This window comes from Macrotis lagotis, chromosome 7 (assembly GCF_037893015.1).
Source record: "Macrotis lagotis isolate mMagLag1 chromosome 7, bilby.v1.9.chrom.fasta, whole genome shotgun sequence".
Lineage (NCBI taxonomy): Eukaryota > Metazoa > Chordata > Mammalia > Peramelemorphia > Peramelidae > Macrotis > Macrotis lagotis.
In genome coordinates this window covers 128,461,051-128,481,814 of record NC_133664.1, presented here as the reverse complement: position 1 = coordinate 128,481,814, position 20,764 = coordinate 128,461,051, and the positions used below count along the sequence as shown (strand labels likewise).

General features: G+C 36.0%; 1 protein-coding gene across 5 annotated transcripts in view; it reads left to right on the top strand.

Annotated features, from left to right (window-relative positions):
- The window catches only part of ASB15 (ankyrin repeat and SOCS box containing 15), a 59,740-nt gene that overhangs the window by 17,763 nt on the left and 21,213 nt on the right, over window positions 1–20,764 (top strand). Inside the window, exons 1-7 of one of the 5 annotated variants that reach the window (XM_074193801.1) lie at window positions 661–694; window positions 787–847; window positions 3,626–3,680; window positions 10,331–10,440; window positions 12,992–13,044; window positions 13,136–13,267; window positions 14,671–14,829. In XM_074193801.1, the coding sequence (XP_074049902.1) occupies window positions 10,334–10,440; window positions 12,992–13,044; window positions 13,136–13,267; window positions 14,671–14,829 (451 nt within the window). In that variant the 5' untranslated portion in view covers window positions 661–694; window positions 787–847; window positions 3,626–3,680; window positions 10,331–10,333. The other 4 variants (XM_074193800.1, XM_074193799.1, XM_074193802.1 and 1 more) reach the window with 4 other exon arrangements.

The following is a 20,764-nucleotide window of genomic DNA, read 5'->3' as shown; positions in this document are numbered from 1 at the left end:
TTGTGGTGGTATCTTTTCCTTTCTCATTTTATGTCTACCGCCCACTTTCCTAGAATTTATATCCTCAATTCCTTTACCTGGGGATTCTTAAACAAACCAGCAGTTAGTCAGTGACATTATCTGGTTCTACCTACTCAGATTGAAAGTTATTAAATATTCACCAGACCATTAATGCTAATTGCCCAAGGTCACATAGTCAGTAATTGCCAGTGACATTATCTGGTTCTACCTACTCGGATTCAAAGTTATTAAAATCTCACCAGACAAAAATTGAGTCACCAACCTCCATTCAATTCAGAAAAATAACAAGCCTGGTATTACCTAAGACTTGGCATGACTTTTTTTATACTGTTGAAGTTTCAATTTTGTGACAAAATTTGATAAAGATGAGCTTGAGTCTTGTCATTAAGATAAGCACTGAACCGGAAGTTAGTCCCACTGGGCCATTTTGTGTACTCTCTCCATTATACATAGCTGTTTAAAAGACTGCATTTTGTTCCTTCGGTTTGGCACAGCCATCCCAGCTCAGCTGGCAGCTCATTTGTTTTGTCACTGATAGCTGTTTGAACCAATCAGGACACAAATAATCTTTTTCTACCACAGCAGTCTCATGTTCCTTTTGATGAGATTCTAGAGAAGTCATGGGTAATACTTTCCTCTATGCAGATCCCTGCTTATATTTCGGTTGTGCAAGGTCAGGTCTTAATTTAACTACCAACTGGATATTTAAATTTAGATACACGAAAGGGACACATTGGCTCATGGGGCACTGTTTCTTTTGGTTAGGAAATCAGGTCCCGGGATGTGAATGACGAGATGATGATGATGATGATGATGATTCCAAAAGGTGAGAATATGACATACTTGATCTGCACCTTGTTCACTAGCTTAAAGGGAAATAGTTTCAAATTAGAAATGTACTCTAACAAATCAAGTATGGACTCTGGGGGACTCTTCCTGAATTTCTGGGTGGATCACCTTAAGCCTCCCTAAGACCTGTTTAGTTAGAGAATGATGCCAGAACTGGTTTGTTTGTTTTTACAACACCTACCTAGAGGAGCACTTTCAATGCATATAATTAGTGTGTCCCAGAGATATATAAGATATAAATCTGTGACAGATATGAATTGTATTTTTTCTTCCTAGTAGTTTGCGGTTATTTCAGACTTTGGTTATATTGACAAATGGCAATCAGAGGTATATACATGCATTCTACAAATACATACATCCATATATATTTGAAGGAAAAAGGTTTTTATCAGTATTAGAAATTTCAGAGCATGTGCTATTGATCACTATAGCCAATTCTGGATCCTGAGGAAGAAATTAATGTTCAATAAATGACTAGATATATTTTCTGCTTACAATAGGACTTTTTAATCCAGTTAAAATGATGTGCTACAAGTTAGTTCAAAATCAAATAGGAAGTTTCATATTCAATATGCCTTATTTTATATATATATATATATTATATACACAAATATATAACAGCCTTTATACAGTGCTTTAAAGATTGCAAAGTAAATTACTTGTGTTATATTATCTCATTTGATCCTCACAACAGTAATAGTATTATTGTTATCATTATTATCATTATTATTATTATTATTATTATTATTATTATTATTATTATTATCATTCCAGTTTTATAGATGAGGCTGAACCAGTTAAGTGACTTACCCAGGGTCACAGGTAGTAAGAATTCTGAAACAGGATTTGAACTCAGATCTTCGTGACACTTAAATCCAGGATTTACTTCCCTTATCACCCAGTAGCTTCTCTGGTAAGCTAGTGTTAGGCGAATGTTTTTCCTGAGGATATTTCCTAAATCCATATTTCCTAGAGCTATATTTCCTGAGTTCTTTACAGTAGGGAGTGGATACAGGTCACTGAATATTCAATTTCTTTAATGTTTCAGTTGGATTTTCAGAAATATTGGATTATTCATATTTTAAATGGGAATTTGCTTAAAATTTTTTTTCACTGTAGTATTTAGATAGTCATATTATTAAACACCATTCTAATGCCCATCAGTTTATATGATAAGAAATAAACCATCATTAATTGGGAACTTGCCATTCCAACTACATTCTGTCCCTGTAAGTGAGGATAACAAACCTTTCCTATGTCTATGATGCCAGAGAACTAAGAGCAAGAAATTTTGGGGAAGGATTCATGATTCCTTTCTTAGTGATTCTGGATTACTTAAGCATCATGGTCTAGAAGTATCTACAGCCAACTTTATGCAAACCTGATAATTGAAAAGATGAATGAGAAATTAAATATTTTCTTTAGAGAGAAATTTGCAGTATGATTTCTGTAAATAACAAGATCTCCTAGTATATGTGTGATATACACAACTTTTCAAGAGCAAAGAAAGATAGTACAGAACCACAGAGTAGAATCACCTTCTTTTGCCCCCTTGCCAATGTCTTTGTAACCAAATTGTGGACATCTATGCATATGGCCAAAAATGAACCAAAAAAAAGAGGTTTATGGCTTCTTTACCTTAAAACTAGGGCAGTTGTGCCTGGCTATATGCTATCTTTGCACTCTGACAAGTTCTAGCTATGTAAATTAATACTTGTCAATAAAATCATTGTTTTTAATACACTTGATATTTAAGAAAATCTCTTAAAAACACCTTTCATAACATAAATAATTGTTTTGCACTCTTTTTCACTCTAAGTTCAGGTTTTTATAGATTTATTTGTTTTTTTTAAAAAAATAGGTGCTACTTAGTATTACTAAGTTATAGCTTTAGTATTCTAATTTACCCTTTCTGATTGCCCTTCATGTTTAGCCTGTCTAGACTTCCTCCAGGGAATCAAAGTGCATGTGAGGATAAAGCTTCTTCTGGTTCTGTAACACCCAGCAGTCATCTTATTTTTCCCCCATAATCCCACTTAGCTTTGGCATCAGAAAGAGTACATGAATTTCCACTGACTGAAAGTAGGAACTGAGACTAACCCAACCCAATATAAAAGTATATATCTGGTTAGATTTTTAATTCACTGACTACTTAGGGAAGACTGCAATACAAGAAATGAAAATTATTTTTATGGAAGCCATATGAATGATCTGGAGTTCCTTGCTCCAGTATTGATTTGTTCCTTTACCGGACCACAATGTCCCATACCTTTTTTTTTTTTGCTTTAGCCTAAAAGTGAAATTTTTTCCCCTCTGAATCTCTGCAGAGGTACTGCCAGTTTTTAGGAAAGAATAGATCTATTCAATGGCATTGCTTTCTTATGGGAGGAACTAGACCGCCTTAGAAAGGAAAATGTTATTGAAACTGAAAGTGTCTGGAGCAAGATTAGAAATCAGGTCTTACAATCATGAGTCTAGTGATCTAAATAATTATCACCTAGCTACCATGGAGTTAAGCCCTGGTCATGAGTCTTTCCTTTCAAATATATGTTATCCTCAGTGTACTCAGAAAACTCTCCAAGACAATCTATAAACAATCTATATTGATGGGAGAATATTCCCTACTAGGAGTTTAAGGCAACACATAAAATGGACAAAAATTATATATTAATTTTTGTAATGTGGTAATTATTTTAGAAATTGAAATAAAAATTATTAATACTCATAACCAATCCTTTTGATCTTCCTCCTTCAGGGTCGTCTACCTGACTTCCAGGAGCTTGACCAAATCAAGTCATATCAGCTCAAAGGTAAAAACTATTCACCTGAAGGTTCTTCCATTGTAGACATCTCATGTCTGCACTTTGGTATTCAGAGATTCAGGAATAGATTTCATTTTGCGAAAAAATTGTGACATATATTGTTATTCATTTTTTGCTTCATCTCCCAAGTTAAAACCAACTATTCCCATTCCTACCCCATGTGTATTTCATCATGGCCATATGGGCACTAGCTATCAATTAATATTAAGACACTTCCTAAGAGAATGCATTATAATAGAAACTTTTAATGATTGGAAAAGCCTACAAGACCCAATTCTGCTTATTACTAGCAGAATTTCCCCCCCACATGACAGGAATGGATGAATTGTGAAACTTGGGGGTCTCTGCTTTCTGCCATAAGAAATAGCTAGCAATTCTTAGGACAAACCCTGCCCGGGACTGTGGCAGCTTTGATACTCCTAAACAGAGAGGGGGTAAACAATAAGCCAATTTAGATATTCTCAAAAATTTAAAAAGCAGCTAACCAATTTAAGTGAAGAGAGGACAGAACAGGTCTATACAGATTTAATCAGACAAGATATGGGTCTTGCCCTGTAAGAGATGACACTTTGAAACCTTTTACTCTGAAGAGTTTTATAGTTTTTTTCACTTTCCGCAGTAGCAAGGATATTACAGCAAGTTTAAAACCACTTAGAGAGTCTGATGAACAGAAATGTTATGTACTCTTCATCACTCATGCATAATGCCTTGGAACACAGTCTCCCTCCTCCTGACCACTTCAGGCAGGCACCAGCTGGAATGCTGATCCTTCTTTTGGACAGTTATGTTGAGGCTTTGCTCTGAGACACAAAAGGAAGGGTTGAAGGCTACCCTAGGACACCCCGGAACACCCGAAACAACACAAAGCCCTATTACACAAGGCCCAAGAGAAGATTTATGTGTCCCCAGAAGATATTTTTTATTTTTGGAAGTTATTGCTGACAGGAGTTGGCTGTTAAAAGCAAGACCCATGTGTGTTCTCCTTTAAAGGCAATTGACTGTAGGATGTTTTCCTAAGACTTTTGGATAAGAATTTTATTAAAAACAAAGTTCTTCACTGCTTCATCCAGACTCAAAAAAACCACCACTGCATATTAAATTTCAACCTAGAACCCTAGATGAGCTTGTTTGTTTTGTATGAATATATTCATTATCTGAACTATCTCTTATATAAACAGAAAAATCTGTCTTTAGCTAAAACATTCTCATTCCTTGCTGTAGACTTTTATTCTTTTTAAATATATGAACTCAGAATCTTAGTTATCCTATTGGTAAAATGGGATATGTGAACAAATATTGCTATTGAGATCTAGTACTTAGAACTCCTTGGATGAAAATAATAATTGACATTTAAATAGTGCTTTAAAATTTTCAAATGTATATAATATTATTGGAGCATCCCAATAATCCTGTGAGGTAGGCAATGCAGTTATTATTGTGGTTACTCTTATTATATTTTTTTGTTCAGTTGTTTCAGTTGTGTCTGACTCTTCATGATCCATTTGGGTTTTTACTAGCAAATTTATTGGTATGGTTTGCCATTTTCTTTGCCAGCTCAATTTATAGATGAGGAAACTGATACAGAGTTAAATGACTTGTCCAAAGTCACACACCTAGTAAATGCTTGAGGTCAGATTTGAATTCAGATGAGTCTTCCTTACTTCAGATCTGGCACACTATCTGAGTCATATGCCTGCCCATATAAATATTATTATTTCCATTTTACAGATTAAGAAAATTAGGCTGAGGGGTAAATGTCATACAGTTAGTGTTAAAAGTGAGATTCAAATCTAGGTTTTCCTGACAACAACTATAGCATACCATCCACTATATCCCTTTGCATTGTGAGTCCACTTATCATATATTCATTAACAAAAGAATAGAAATTGTTTCTTAAGAAGTTAATGGGATGTTCTAAAACATAGGTGTCACATATTTGGGTCTTTTGCACTCCCAAGCCAGATTAAAATGTATTCCCTATCTGATTTTAAGGTGTTGCTATATTGATTTTTTAAATATATATATATATATATTTATTTATTTATATAAAACATGTGGCCAACAAAGATCTTTATGTAGATTTAGTGACCCCTATTTCTATTTGAGTTTCATACCACCCACCAAACTAAAACACCATAAAATACCAAATTGCAACTTGGAGTCTGGATGAATTCATTCCTTTTGTATGAGTCACTTTACTATCCTAAGGAGTGTTAGGAATGAGTTTGACACTGAAACCCTGATAATCAGGTTCCATGTTGGGTCAAAATGAGTCACTTATAAATTAACAAAAGGGGACATATTTTGTCTTAACACAGCAAGACTCTGACAAGAGAATAGTAGCCTCAGCATCTGTAGCTAAGACTTCTCTTATCCTTCTATGAAAGACATCTGTTCAGCAGAGTTCAGTGTGGTCTTCAGATATCAAGCTGAAGGGCCTCTACCCCAAGGAAGCAGGATCTTTTTGCCCCTTAGATGACCAGGAAGTCATATAAACACAACAAGAGACCATCGGGAACATCTTAGGTCCTGGGCCAAAGAAGTTGTAGTTTTGTAGCTTTTTCCTAATCCACACAGGGATGGGGGACTTCTGGTAGATACTGGTCCTATCATAGGTATCTTAGACTCAAAAGACTGGAAGGAACTTAAAGAAGTTGTTTGGTCCATTCTAGGGCAAAAGTAAGACTTAAGTCAACTGTGACTCAAGTGACTGTCCTCACATGGACTAGGGACTTAATAATTTTATCTCATCATTCCTTTCATCTTATTGTGTCCAAATGTGTGTGTCTATCATATGTACTGGGACTGGTCAAAGTCTCAGCATAAACTATGTACATCTTCCTATCAAATTCAGGATCTCTCCAGAAAATGTGAAGGCAACTTGTAGAGGGTGTGGGGTTTATTTAGTTTGAGAATCAGCTTTACCCAGTGTTGCAGATCCAAGCAACTTTGTAGGCATGTGTCTAAACAACAGTTTTGAGGTGTCCCACAGTCCAAGCCTTTTCTCCATTGAGAGAGGGTCCATCCTGAAGAAAGCTCTTCCCTGAGAGCCTGAGGGCTCCCTAGGCCTGGATTTAAACCTACGATTTAAATAGGTGAAAGGCCCTGTATCCCATTACTAATCCCCTGGGCCATCCAATCCCCCAGCACCATAGCAATCTTAGTTATAATGGCAACGTGCAATGCCACAGGTTTATATTCATCAGCTAATTGTGCCACCTGGAAACACTGGTGCTTGTCAGTCAGCCTTGTGTCCCTTGAGGAAACAGCCATTTGCTGAGTATTTGGGGGGTGAGAGAGGAAGTAGGATAGTGATATAAAAGATTGGGGGGGGGGGGTGAGGGTTACAAAACAACACACGTGAACACTAATGAGGACAAGTCCAAATACAGTGGGAACAATAAAGGACAGAAAGGTAGCGGGAACTCATAGTAAATGAGCAATCAGGGAGTGGCAGGGAAAATCAGGGAGGATTTCAAGGAGCTGTGGGCTTTGTTTTGTTTGTTTTTAATCATTTTTATTGATATCTTTTGTTTTATGTTACCTTCATTTCCAAATATATTTTACCCCCCTTTCCTACCTTGAGAACCATCTTGGCTAACAAAGCACAAAAAGAGACAGGCAGGGGTGGGAGGGTGGGAGAGAGGAAGTAATTAGTTTACTTAAAATTAAACAATAGTACATCACCCAAATCTGGCAGTATATGCAATACACCCATAATCCCCTGCCATTGCAAAGATGGGTGGGAGATATATTGTCTTCTTTCTTCCCTGAGGCCAAGTTTGGCCATTATAATTATATAGCATTCAGTCTGAGATTTGCTGTTGTTTTTTCCATTTACATTGTTGTTGTGATTGTGTTGGTTTTCCGATTCTGTTTACTCTGTATTAGTTAATATGAGTTCTCTCATGCGTCTTTCTTTTCTTCAGTTATAATTTCTTCTTGTACATTAATAACATTCATGTACCACAAATTGAATAGCCAATAGGATGTGTTTGTTAAGAAAGATTTAGAAGCAAATGATGGTAATTTATATGTGGAGGTCACTGTGGGTAAGAAAAAGTAAAGTGAAGAAGGATGGAAGTATGAATGAGAAACCCAGAGCTGGGGGTGGCATATGGTTAGACTTGGAAAGTCCCAAGTTGAGTTGAAACAACTTAGCCTAAAAATAAAACAGAGATTGAATTATGTCTGAAAATATATTTTCTAGTGCCTTGAATAATGTTTGGCATAGGATAGATGCTGAATAAGTGCATATTTGTTTGCATATAATTAACACCATCAAAGGCAGAAAGATCCCCCTGTATAGGTAAAAGCTAATTTAGGGCAATGGTAGTAAAGCTTCCTAGTTGAATGTCTTTGAAATAGTATCCTTGACATGCACCTCAAAACCCAATATTGGGGGCGGCTAAGTTGGCGCAGTGGATAAAGCACTGGCCCTGGAGTCAGGAGTAACTGGGTTCAAATGTGGTCTCAAATGCTTAATAATCACCTAGCTGTGTGGCCTTGGGCAAGCCTCTTAGGCCCATTTGCCTTGCAAAAACCTAAAAAAGACCCAAAAACAACCCAATATTGTCCTACCTGGGTGTAGGACTGGGTGTGACTGAAAAGAGAACATGTGATCTCACTGAAGTTTTGTGCTGTCCACCTTCTGATAAGTAACAATGATGGCTGAGAGTTCATGCCTCTCTTTTCATGACAACTTTTCTCAAAATAACCAGACCAACTCTGCTTTTCTAAATGAGTCCATCCACTTCTATTTCTCATGACAATTTTTGTAACTTACAACTGTCCTTCATGTTGTTATTATTTGGTTGTTCAGTCATATCCTATTCTTCATGACCCTATATCATGGCAGTACTGTCCATGAGGTTTTCTTGGTAAATATTCCAGAGTGATTTACCATTTCCTTCTCCTGTGGATTAAGACAGAGGTAAAGTGACTTGCCCAGGGCCACACAATTAGAAAGTGTCTGAGGCTGAATTTAAGCTCAGAGTTCTATCTGAGCCATCTAGCTGCTTCCATTCTTCATGTACCCACCTATTAGTATATTTTAAAATCCTTATTAATGACATTTTATGCCATTTCCTGCTCTACTCCTATGTCCACTAAACTTACTTGAGTAAAAAAGAAAAATAGTTGAAGCTAATTAACAAAATATGTGTGTCTGAAAATGTATATAATTGAATACCTGTAGTTCCCCACATCTTTAATGAAAGAGGAGAATGTATGACATCATCTGTCCTTTAGGACTAAGATTGGTCAGGATCATTACAAATAATCTGAATTAAGCAGCCTTTTAGTGTATCTTTTTTCTTTTAAAAAAATTTCAATCATGTAAACTGCTGGTAATTAGGGATTGTTTTCCCTCAATAAATATTTGTTGATTGATTGATATATACTGTTTGTTTAGTTCTGCTCACTTTTTTTAACATCAATTCTTTCAGTCATCATTTCTATATATATATTAACAGGACATCTAGGTAGTAGATAGAGTGCCAGGTTTGAAGTCAGGAAGACTTGAGTTCAAATCTGACCTCAGACACTTACTAGCTGTGTGACTCTGGGCAAGTCACTTAACCCTGTTTGCCTCAGTTTCCTCATATGTAAAATAAGCTGAAGAAGGAAATGACAAACCATTCCAGTATCTTTGCCAAGAAAACTTCAGAGTCAGATACAACTGAAATGAATGAACAACATATTTATATACCACAATTTGTTTAATCATTTCCCAATCAGTTTTTGCCAACTTTGTCTCTAATTTTTTGCTACTATGAAAAAGTTTTCTATAAGCATTTTTAAGCAGCTTTATGAGCTTTATACATAAACTGTCTTCAGAATGTAGCTATTATTTTACATTTGTAAAAAACAACTAGCATTTATAGAGTGCTTTAAGGTGGACAAATCATTTTATAAAATTAGTCATTACAACAACACTGTGAGGTAGGTGTGGTTAATGTTTGTCCTTTGTGATTGAAGAAGGCCACGACATCAGGGAGATGATGCCACAACAAGTACATGAATTGGATTTGAGTGAAGGGGTGCTGAACTAAGTCACAGCCAGCCCTACTTTGGCCTCCTCTGGAGTCATCTGGGTCCAGTGGCTGGATTCGAATCAGGATGATTAGAGATGCCCTGTAGCAGAAGCAATCAGGGTTAAGTGACTTGCCCAAGGTCACATAGCTAGTCAGTTGTCTGAGGTCAGATTCAAACTTCCTGACTCCAAGGCCAGTACTCTATCCACTGCACCACCTATCCCTTTGTGTGTGTGCGCATTTGTATACATATATATATACATGCATGTATACATATGTGTATATATATGCACACACAGATATTTTTAATTATTTAGAGAAGGAATACTAATATAAACAAGGTGTGCTATAGTATATTTATCAATGCATTATACAGAGGTGTTTAATAAATATCAAATGAATAAATGAATATGCTATTTTAAATATTTCAATTTTAACATGTGATTTGACATGCTAAATGTTTCTTGGGAAGGACTGGAGTTGTGTTTGTTTTTTTTTTAAGTTAGTTAACTTCATATCTTTCATTTGAGCTGTCACATTAATTACAAATATGGCTGTGGGTCAACTACTGACTTTTGCAAAATTGCTTTAACATTACACCAGGACATGGAAGAAAGTGGTGACTTGGATGAGGACCATCTCACAGATTATGAAATTCAGCTTAACATCCAAGAATCCATTGAAGCCAACAAGAAAGAGCTTCATCCTGAAAGGTGGGAGTCATAGGGATTAAGTACATAAGATCTAATTTTTTTTTTTTAGTTTTTGCAAGGCAATGGGGGTTAAGTGGCTTGTTAAGTGGCTCACAGGTAATTATTAAGTGTCTGAGTCTGGATTTGAACTCAGGTACTCCTGACTCCAGGGCCGGTGCTCTATCCACTGTGCCACCTAGCTGCCCCCTATAAGATCTAATTTTGATAATATAATTTTTAAAATCAAAAAAATCAAAAAACTTCCCCTTACTCCTCATCAATGAAAACCCTTCCAATACAGTTGTAAGATATATTCATTCATACCCTGATAGAAAATGGGAGTATTAGTTGCATATTTTTCAATATATTTATTATTTTTCAATTAACAAAAATCAATTTCCTCTACCTTTCAAACACAGCCCTATGCCCAGGTAGAAATATGAAAAAGGAAAAAAATCCTTGTAACAATTAAACATAGTTTAGCAAAACAAATTCCTATATTGTCCAGATCCAAAAAATATAAGAGGCTGGATATTTTCAATTCATATTGAAATAACAAATTGAATAACAAATTCAATTCTCTAAAACTTTTCCTAAATTCATTAAATCCACAAATTCTATTTTCTATAAATATGTGAGAATTTTTTAGATGAACTACCCAAATGTACCCAAATTGTTTTTTCTAAAATCATTATAAATTGACAAGAAATAGCATCAGGGCAGCTAGGTGGCACAGTGCATAGAGCACCGGCCCTGGAGTCAGGAATACCTGAGTTCAAATCCGGTCTCAGACATTTAGTAATTACCTAGCTGTGTGGCCTTGGACAAGCCACTTAACCTCATTGCCTTGCAAAAAAAAAAAAAAAAATCTAAAAAACAACAACCCCCCCCCCAAAAAATAGCATCAAATAAGAAATAATATGCTCATATTACTTAGATGGATAGTTCCTAAATAGCTTTGAAGATGATTTTTGTAGTCTTGCACCCATTCTGCCATTGATAAATATAATGGAATCCTGCACAATCCATGTACTTGTCAACTGCTTGGTATGGTTTCCCTATCTATGAAATTATGAGACTCACAGAATAATTGTAGCTTATTTGTTAAATGAGTAGATTGATTATCAGTCTTTCTCAAAATATAAAATGCCTTATAAAAATATCATATAAATTACAGTATCATATTGCTGTTTAAGCAACAGAATTAAATAAAAATATACTACATGTTAAAATCTGATGTCATATTTGAAATAGTTTAAGCTAGTTTCACCCTTGTTTATTACAAAATATCATATTATATAATAAAATCTATCATAACATTTACAATCTTTTGATTCAGAACCTTAAAAGACATTATTTTACATACTATCTTAAATAGTAATAATGCCTAACATTTATGGAGTATCTTAGGGTTTACTAAGTACTTTATGCATTATCTTATTTTGTTCTTCCACTATCCCTGAAAAGTTGTTACTATAGACTTTATTATTCCCATTTTATAGATGAAGAACTAAAGCTCAGGTAAATTATATGACATAACATAACTCTCCCGACCCAAGTCCAATATATTTTTCATTCTATCATGATAGCTCTTTTGTAAGGACAGCTGACATTTATATGGTGATATAAGCTTTACAAAGTACATACATTATTTCAATAGCTAAGCTGTAAAATGATTGCATTGAACAATTTAGACATAACTCATTTGTTGCTACACAAAGAGAATATAGATTATGACATTTTGGCAAAAAGGTATTGATAGCGACTCAGGCAGCTGGTAGTATAGTGGATAGAGTGCCAGTCCTGAAGTAAAGAAGACATCTTCCTGAGTTCAAATCTGGCTTCAGACCCCGGGTCAAGGGTCAGACCCTTTTTGCTTCAGTTTCCTCAAGAACTGGAGAACAAAATCACAAAACACTCCAGTATCTTTGCCAAGAAAATCTCAAATGGAATCACAACTGAAATAACCAACAATAACAAATCGATAGAAACTAGGAGGATCTTCAGCAAATGATCTCCCTACTTTTATTTTTGTATCAGATAAATGAAGATACTCTACAGAGTGAACTCTGTGCTCCCATTTAAACAAGATCTGTAGAGCTCAAATTTAAATGTATAATCAACAATTTATTCATTTAGGATAAAAAGCCAATATTTTAAACTAAATCACAATCTATAGTGATCAATAAACAAAAATAAAATTATCTATATTTTAATTAGCTAGTTTATTTGAGCTAGGCATCCAGGTGCAGGTGATTAACATGGATAATGGAATTAATTGATTTTCATATGGCAACTTTCAATTCTGTTTTATTTTGCATTATTTAGAGCTGGTTTCAAAGATAAGGTATGCCACCTGTACCATGTCATTGCTGTTGAAAATTCAATTTCACAAGTCTACTCTTAAATATATTTTCTACAGATTTGAAGAACAAAAAGTATGTTAGCCTTATATATTCATGCATTTCTTATAAGGCTTGAATAAATGCATGTGGGTGGAAATCAATGGAAAATTAAATCATTAGATGCCTTGAAGTGGTATAATAACATAGCCATTATCTTTTCTCTCTAGATTTGTATCTGTAAGTGAGCAAAACAGAAAACTTGTAGAGGCCATCAAAAAAGGTAATGATGCACATTGTTCATAGGATATTGGAAAGGAAGATTTGCAATACTAAGAATGGAAATTTACAACCAGTTTAAATGTTTTCTTTAGGTCAAATCCTTGAGCTCCAGGATTATGTGAAATATAAGTATGCTTTAGATGAAGCTGATGACAATGGATGGTTTCCACTGCATGAGGCTGCCGTTCAACCCATCCAGCAAATACTTGAAATTGTTCTGGATGGTAAGTGAACCCAAATATTTTCAGCTATCTTAAAACAAAATAAAAAAACTTATAGTTGCATTCCTTGATTAAAAATAAACTAGAAAGAAGAGTAAAATGGTGGTAGATGGAACTTGAGAAAAGCAATTCTTGGAGGAGTTGTTCAAATCATGGTCCAATATAAGGATATAAGAATTGCCATTTGAAGCAGACCCATAGTGGGTCTATTCATTCTGATTCTGAGAGTGCTACCAGGAGTATTTTGAGAGATTTAAATTGTCCTTTAAAGAAAGAGAAATGCATCCCACTCCTTAGTAAACCATTATGGATTTATAGTCCTCGGTATTCCAGTGACTCAATGATCTCTTCAATATGGATATTTCCTGCAATAATGCAGATCACAATCTATCCATACCTGTTCTTCCTGGGCAACTATTGTCCATGTCTTCCTCTAAGCTTACCACAAAGAGACCACCAACATGTTGGGGTCCTTCTTTGAGTTATTTTGACACTGTAAAGATACTAGTGGAAGGCATGAGTTGTTTTTCAATTATTACTAACTCTTGCAATATAACAGGTTCATTTCCTCATTTAAATTATGAATTTCTTTAGAGGCCTTCTTTATATCACTTATGCTGCCTAATTTCCATTGAAAAATAAGTGAGCTCTAAGCAGATTTTACAATGCTCGAAAAGCTTCATGATGTAAGCAACAGTGTATGCCTGCTTTTTAAGGACTAGCCTAGTTTTAAGTTCAGAGATTTCTCCTTGGGAATTAATTTTTTGGCCATGCCAACCATAAAGGACATCATCCATGAATTAATTTGAATTGGCTTTATATCTTGAGATAATGGGATACACAAGTAAACTCAATGTTTAATGTAGGATTTCCTTTTTCTAAACCCCAAATTTAATCTTTTAAGTTTGAAAGGTATTTCTTGGTTCTAGCTTTCTGGGATTTAATGTATGGAACTCTATACATAGGAAGAGCTCCATAAAAATCTGTTGATTGTTCACTCAGAGAATTAATATCTTTTTGCTATTCATATATTTAATGAGTTTTTTAAGACCTCAGCATTTTTCTAGGCAAATCTGTTGAGAAAGCTTCTGATTTAGAGAAAATATTGCTAAGTTTGAAAACCAGAGATTGTAACCTATCACCATGTTCAACAATGGGTTCATTCTAATAAACTTTCAAGTGATGGAAACAATATAAAGACTAACAGACTACCTTCTGTGGGGGTGTGGGGAAGGAAGCAAGATTGGAGAAAAAAATGTAAAATTCAAAATAAATAAAATCTTTCAAAAAATTTAACTTGCAAGTAAATAATGAAATCAATATAAAAGAGTATAAATGTGATAAAATCTTGGAATTTGTGCTTGTTGGTATTTTCATGATTCCTCCCAATGTTTTTCCTGTTTCAGCATCCTACAAATCTCTTTGGGAATATCATACTTGTGATGGAGAAACACCATTAACCCTAGCAATCAATTCTGGCTTGGTGGAAAATGTAACATCTCTGCTGGAAAAGGGAGTATGTCCAGACACCAAAAACCTCAAAGGAGAAACTCCCCTTCTACTTGGTAAATGTATTCTTTTAGGTGCTAGACACACAGGCGCTTATGGTTAATTGGCAAAGAAATCTATATGATGTTCATGGTCTCTACTAAAAATAAGTTTACTTAAATAACCAGAGCCTTAAATGCCTCTGTGATAAAATTCATTGGGGTTGGTTAGAGAAGGGAGGGAAAGGGGAAATGGAAGACCCAGGGCAGGGTGGCAGTAGTGGTGATGAGATAATCCCTTCAGGAAGAAGATGGCCTGGGTAATTGTGGAGCATAACAAAAGCAGTACCACAGTGGTTCGACCTTTGAGGTAGAAGCCTGAGATCAGTTGTGAGGAAGATAGATAACTACAAGGTGAGAAATAGAGATGAAGTTCAAAGGAGGTGGGGCACCCGTACACCATGTTCATGCTCTGAGGCAAAGCCCTATTTGTCCTATACTAGCTATGGTTTGGCTAATAACTCCCACTTCCCAAGATCCATTCTTCTTTCCTCCTTGTGCCTCTGTCATTTGGTGGCTAGTCACCCTCTGACTTAGTTGGATGGGTTTTGCTGTGTATGGATAAACCAGGATAGGCAAATACCAATTCTTTTATCTACTACTTTGTAGCTTAGCTTCTAGTTTATCATTAATTTATTATTGTGTGACTTGCCATCATGAGAAGGTTGGATTCTAAATTCTAACCAAGGGGTAGAGGTTGAAACTAGGCTTCCTCACCAGGTAAAATCAACTCTCCCTGCAATCAAGGGGCCCTTCATCACCATCTTGGGAGGTTTCCCAAATATCTATCCTTGGCTTTCTTTACTCCTCTTCCTCTGCTCTTCCATTCTAATCTCTTTGAAGTAAGATGTGAGTTTGAATCTCATGAACTGCCCTTTATAACCTGTATGACCTTGTAGAAAATCACTTACCCTCTCTGAGCTTAAATGTTCTCATCTTTTTTTTTTAGGTTTGATTTTTGTTGTTGTTGTTGTTATTTTTAGTTTTTACAAGGCAATGGGGTTAAGTGGCTTGCTCAAGGCCACACAGCTAGGTAATTATTAAGTGTCTGAGGCCGGATTTAAACTCAGGTCCTCCTGACTCCAGGGCCAGTGCTCTATCCACCGTACCACCTAGCTGCCCCCAAGTGTTCTCATCTTTAAAACAAGTGGAGTTGGATTGAATGACCTCAAAAGTCCCTTCTAGTTCTCAATCTGTGATTCTAGAATCATCTACATACAGATGACACTAAATCTCCACACACAACCTATATTCAGAAGTCCAGTCTTTCTAATGCACACTCAGTGTACATTATTCCTTAGTGCACTCTTGTACTCCTTAGACTGTTTCCCACATCCTTCTTTTTGGAAATTGTTTATTCAGACAGTTTGAATCAAAAGCTATCAAAGCCCCCTCCTTTCTCTAACTCTAGCTGTGGATTTTATGTGAAATAAAGATATCCACTGTCACCAATATTATTCGATATTGTATTGGAAAATTTGGTAATAGCAGTAAGAAAAAAAAGGAATCAGAATAGGGAATGAGGTAATAAAACTATCTCCTTTTACAGGCAATATGATGATATATTTAGAAAATCTCAAAGACTCAACTAAAAGGAAAGATTAGCAACTCTTTTATCTGCAACTGGGTTTTTTTAGATATTTTTTTATAAGGCAATGGGGTTAAGTGGCTTGCCCAAGGCCACACAGCTAGGTAATTATCAAGTGTCTGAGGCCAGATTTGAAGTCAGGTCCTCCTGACTCCAGGCCCGTGCTCTATCCACTGTGCCACCTAGCTGCCCCTTCTGCAATTCTGTTCTAATGACACCTCTTCTCTATTGTGTTTGAAGAAAGGAAACTCCCTCAAAAACTCTTATGGGAATATATTAACATGAATCCTTTTCTCTTCCCTAACTCTAAAATGTACACATACATGTGCTCACATACATACACACACTTAGACACCCATGCATATATGCATGCAAATAAAGGCATAATTTTCAAATGGGGCAGACAATATCACGAAGCCTTAGATAGTAGCCCAAGTAGGAAGGGTAAGTGGCCAGAATGAATTGTAAAGAATGTTTATTTAAGCTATGTTTCTTTTTTCCTGAGAGGAGAGTGAGAAGTTAATTCATTTTTCAATTTAGGGTAAAGTTTTTGTTCATTTTTGCAAGGGTACTTTATATAGATTTTGGACCCTCTAAGAATGACCCCTTCAAATCATTTCTCAGATTCTAAAGTCAGTCTTATCAACAACTGTTTGAGCTCCTAGGATGCACATGTTCCTGGCAGGAACTCAATGTAACTAAGTTTAGGACTGCCACTGAAGAGCGATATAGAGAGTCTGGAGGAAGGCCAGAGGAGAGCAACTAAAATCATTAAAGGTTTAAAATGATGAAAGGTCAAAGGACCTGAGTTTATTTAACTTGAGGACAACTCAATGAAGATTTTAAACTCTATACATTATTCAAATGAAAGGAATTTGCATTTTCTTGAAGTTTACATTATCTTCCACACTTATTAAACATTCCCAAATTATTACTACCATGCATTCCATAAAATCGTATTATATTTCCTGCAACCTGTACTCATTTGTCAGGAATGCTTGAGAAATGTCTCCATTATTCTCCATGAAGCTAGGAAAGGCAGATTCTGATGCAAATGATGAATGCTTTTCTAAATAAATTGCTTCTCTAACTCTTACATGTGAATTCACAGGATAAGCCTAACCACCTCTCTAAAAAGAGCACTGTATAATACCTAGGGTTCAAATACTAGCTCTGCCCTTTGCTGTCTAGCTCTGTGTCCTTGGGTAAGGTCTCTGGGTCTCAGTTTTTTAATCTGTAAAATGAAGGGATTTGACTAGATGAACCCAGATCTCTTCCAGCTCCATGGAATCAAACCAAGAGATAGGGGAGAGTTTCAATAGTTTTATTGCACCCTCTAGTCAATTGAAATGACTCCTTCCTTATTTGGTGATTTTAGTAGTTACAAAATATGTACTCATGCTCCCAAAGTCCTTCTAAAGCAAATTCATTATATAGTATCATGACCATGCAGCAAATGGTCATCCACGCTCTTCCAAGAAGGGTATTGCATCAAAGGGGACTCTGGGTAGAGTCACAAGGGCTCAGTGGTCAGTACTTCATTATTCTGTAATTGTAAATTAGGATCATAGATAGAGTACCTTATTGGGAATAAAGAAGAACCAGAGCTCAAATTCTTTCCCTGACATTACAAACACTAGGAGCTTTCCCTAGCAATAATTCCTCCTCTCATCTGTAATGTTCCTTATCTTCTTGCTTCTTCATTAATACCTAAAACAATCCAAATCTCTCCTTTCCTTAAAAAAAACTATCAGTTCTCTCTCTCTCTCTCTCTCTCTCTCTCTCTCTCTCATTTTTGCAAGGCAATGGGGTTAAGTGACTTGCCCAAGGTTGCACAGCTAAGTTTGGTGCTCTCATAATGACTAAATCAAATGATCCTTTTCTCAGTTTGCACCCTCCTTGCCTGCTCTCTTGATACTGTTGAACATCCCCTCTTGGTGAATATTGTCTTTTCCTTTGGTTTCCACAACACCGCTCTCTCCTTACTCTCCTTCCTTCCTCTTCTCTGGGTGATCTTATCTTTTCCCTTTCCCTCATAGCTTTAGTCCAGTTGCCTATTGGATATGTCCACCTGATGTGCTAGTAGAACTTTGAACTTAAAAATTTTGGAAGTCTTTGTCTTCCCATTAAACCTGTTCTTCTTTCAAGTTCTCCTCTTTCTCTTGTGGGTACCACAATTCTTTCTTTTGTTTTTAGGTTTTTGCAAGGCAAGCGGGGTTAAGTGACTTGCCCAAGGCCACACAGCTAGGTAATTATTGTCTGAGACTGGATTTGAACCCAGGTACTCCTGACTCCAGGGCCGGTGCTTTATCCACTGTGCCACCTAGCCGCCCCCACAATTCTTTCAATCACTCTGCTTGATAACTAAATTTTTCAACTCTTCCCTTTCCCATTCCCCATATATTCACTTGGTTACCAAGTCCTGCCAATTTCATCTCCTCATCTCTCACTATAACTCTTTACTCAGATCTTTATCTTCACTTATCTTCATGACAATTTATCTTTTCACATAGCTGCCAAAATGATTTCCACAAAATACAAATATGACCCTGTCAGCATCCTGTTTGCAAACTTTCAGAGGCTTCCTGTTGCCTGCAGGATAAAATACAAATACACTAGCCTGGACAAAATCTGATTCTAACCTATTTTTATTAATCATATTTCACATTATGTCCCTTCACATATACTATATTCCAGCCAAAGAAATGTGTCATTGAATTTATATCATGCTGTTTTACCTACTTTCATGAAATGGATTTCTTCCACATCTCTGTCTTCCTGATTCTTTACCTTTCTTCAAGATACAACTTAGGGGATAGATATTTCCTTCATGCAACGTTCCCCAATCTTTCCAGCTGAAACTATTTAGTTATTTTATTCTGAACTTAATCACCAAAGAAAGATCAATTCCATATTATATATATATATATATATATATATAATATATATACAGCAGAAGACAAGAATATTTTATAAGAAACTATAAATCTCCACTTTACACCACTTACATTTTTAAAGCACATACAGATTGCATATATGTAAAACACATGTGCAAAAGCACATTATTAATTGCATGTTTACACACAGAGCAGCACTGTTAAGCACAGGGAAACAAGGATGAAAAATGGTACAGAACTTGCCCCAGTGGAAGTTATAATCAAATGGGGAGTTATAAAATGTGTTTCTTTAATATGATATGATAAAAGGGCAAAGAAGAGATGCAGAGAATGGATCATAATTACATATGAGCAGAGAGAAATTATTTTAGGTTGAAAGGATCAGGGAAAATTTCTGTGGAGGAGTTGCTAGTTTCTTTGAAGAAAGATTTCAACTGGTGCAGAAAAGGAAAGAGACAGTGTTCTTAGTGTTGAGAATAATCTATGTAAAAAGTACACAAACAGAAAGGGTCAGGACAAGATTGGGTAACAGTGAGTGCTCCAGTTTGGTTGGAATGTAGAATGAATGAAGTATAAAAAAACTTGACTGGGAAAGTAGTTGCAGAGGGTTTTAAATGCCTGACTAAGGCGTTTATTATTCATCTCATAGACAATAGTCCATCAGTTAACATTTAAGTGCCTACTCCTTGCCAGGGAGTGGATAAGAGAAAGGAAAAGGACAATCCCTATTCTCATGGAACTTGCGGTTTAATGGGGGAGACGACATGCAAACAAGTATTTACAAAAAAAGATGTAGACAACATCAAGGTTTGGGTTTATTCTGAGTAGGGAAGGTGACATGATCAGACCTGTGCATTAGAATTTAAAATTATCTGAAGGATGGACTGGGGGTACAGAGACAGGAAGTACTAGGATTGCAAGCATAGTGCTCATCCCCTGGAATGAAAACGTCACCATTTTAAGCCTTGTAAAGTCACAGAAGTCACACACGAGGATTAAGGATCTGGAAACTCTTATGCCATTATGAGATGGGTTCATATGTTAAAATACAGGCCAGTCCCAACCTTTTCTCCATAGCATTCAAATGATGCATTGTGTTCTTTCTCAGTAGAACTCGAGTGATTAGTCTCAAATCACAGACTGCTTCATGCTTGGGTTACATAACTTGCAGGCCATTTCTCCTTCTTGGGGGTATATGATTTGTCAGAAACGCTAACAGTGTACACTTTTCTTATCTATGTGTATGCCGGATGTCCTACCACCTACATACACAACATATATGTATATATGTCATGTGTTTGTATGTTCCTTGTGTGTTTCTTTTTCCTTGGCTAGTTCCTGGACTCCCCAGCAAGTTCTTTCATTGCTGACACACAACTTCAAAGGACAATTCCATAAAAGGAGATCCTAAAGTGTTTGAACAAAGGCAGCAGCATTTGGATAAATGGATTTTCTCCCAAGGGGGCGG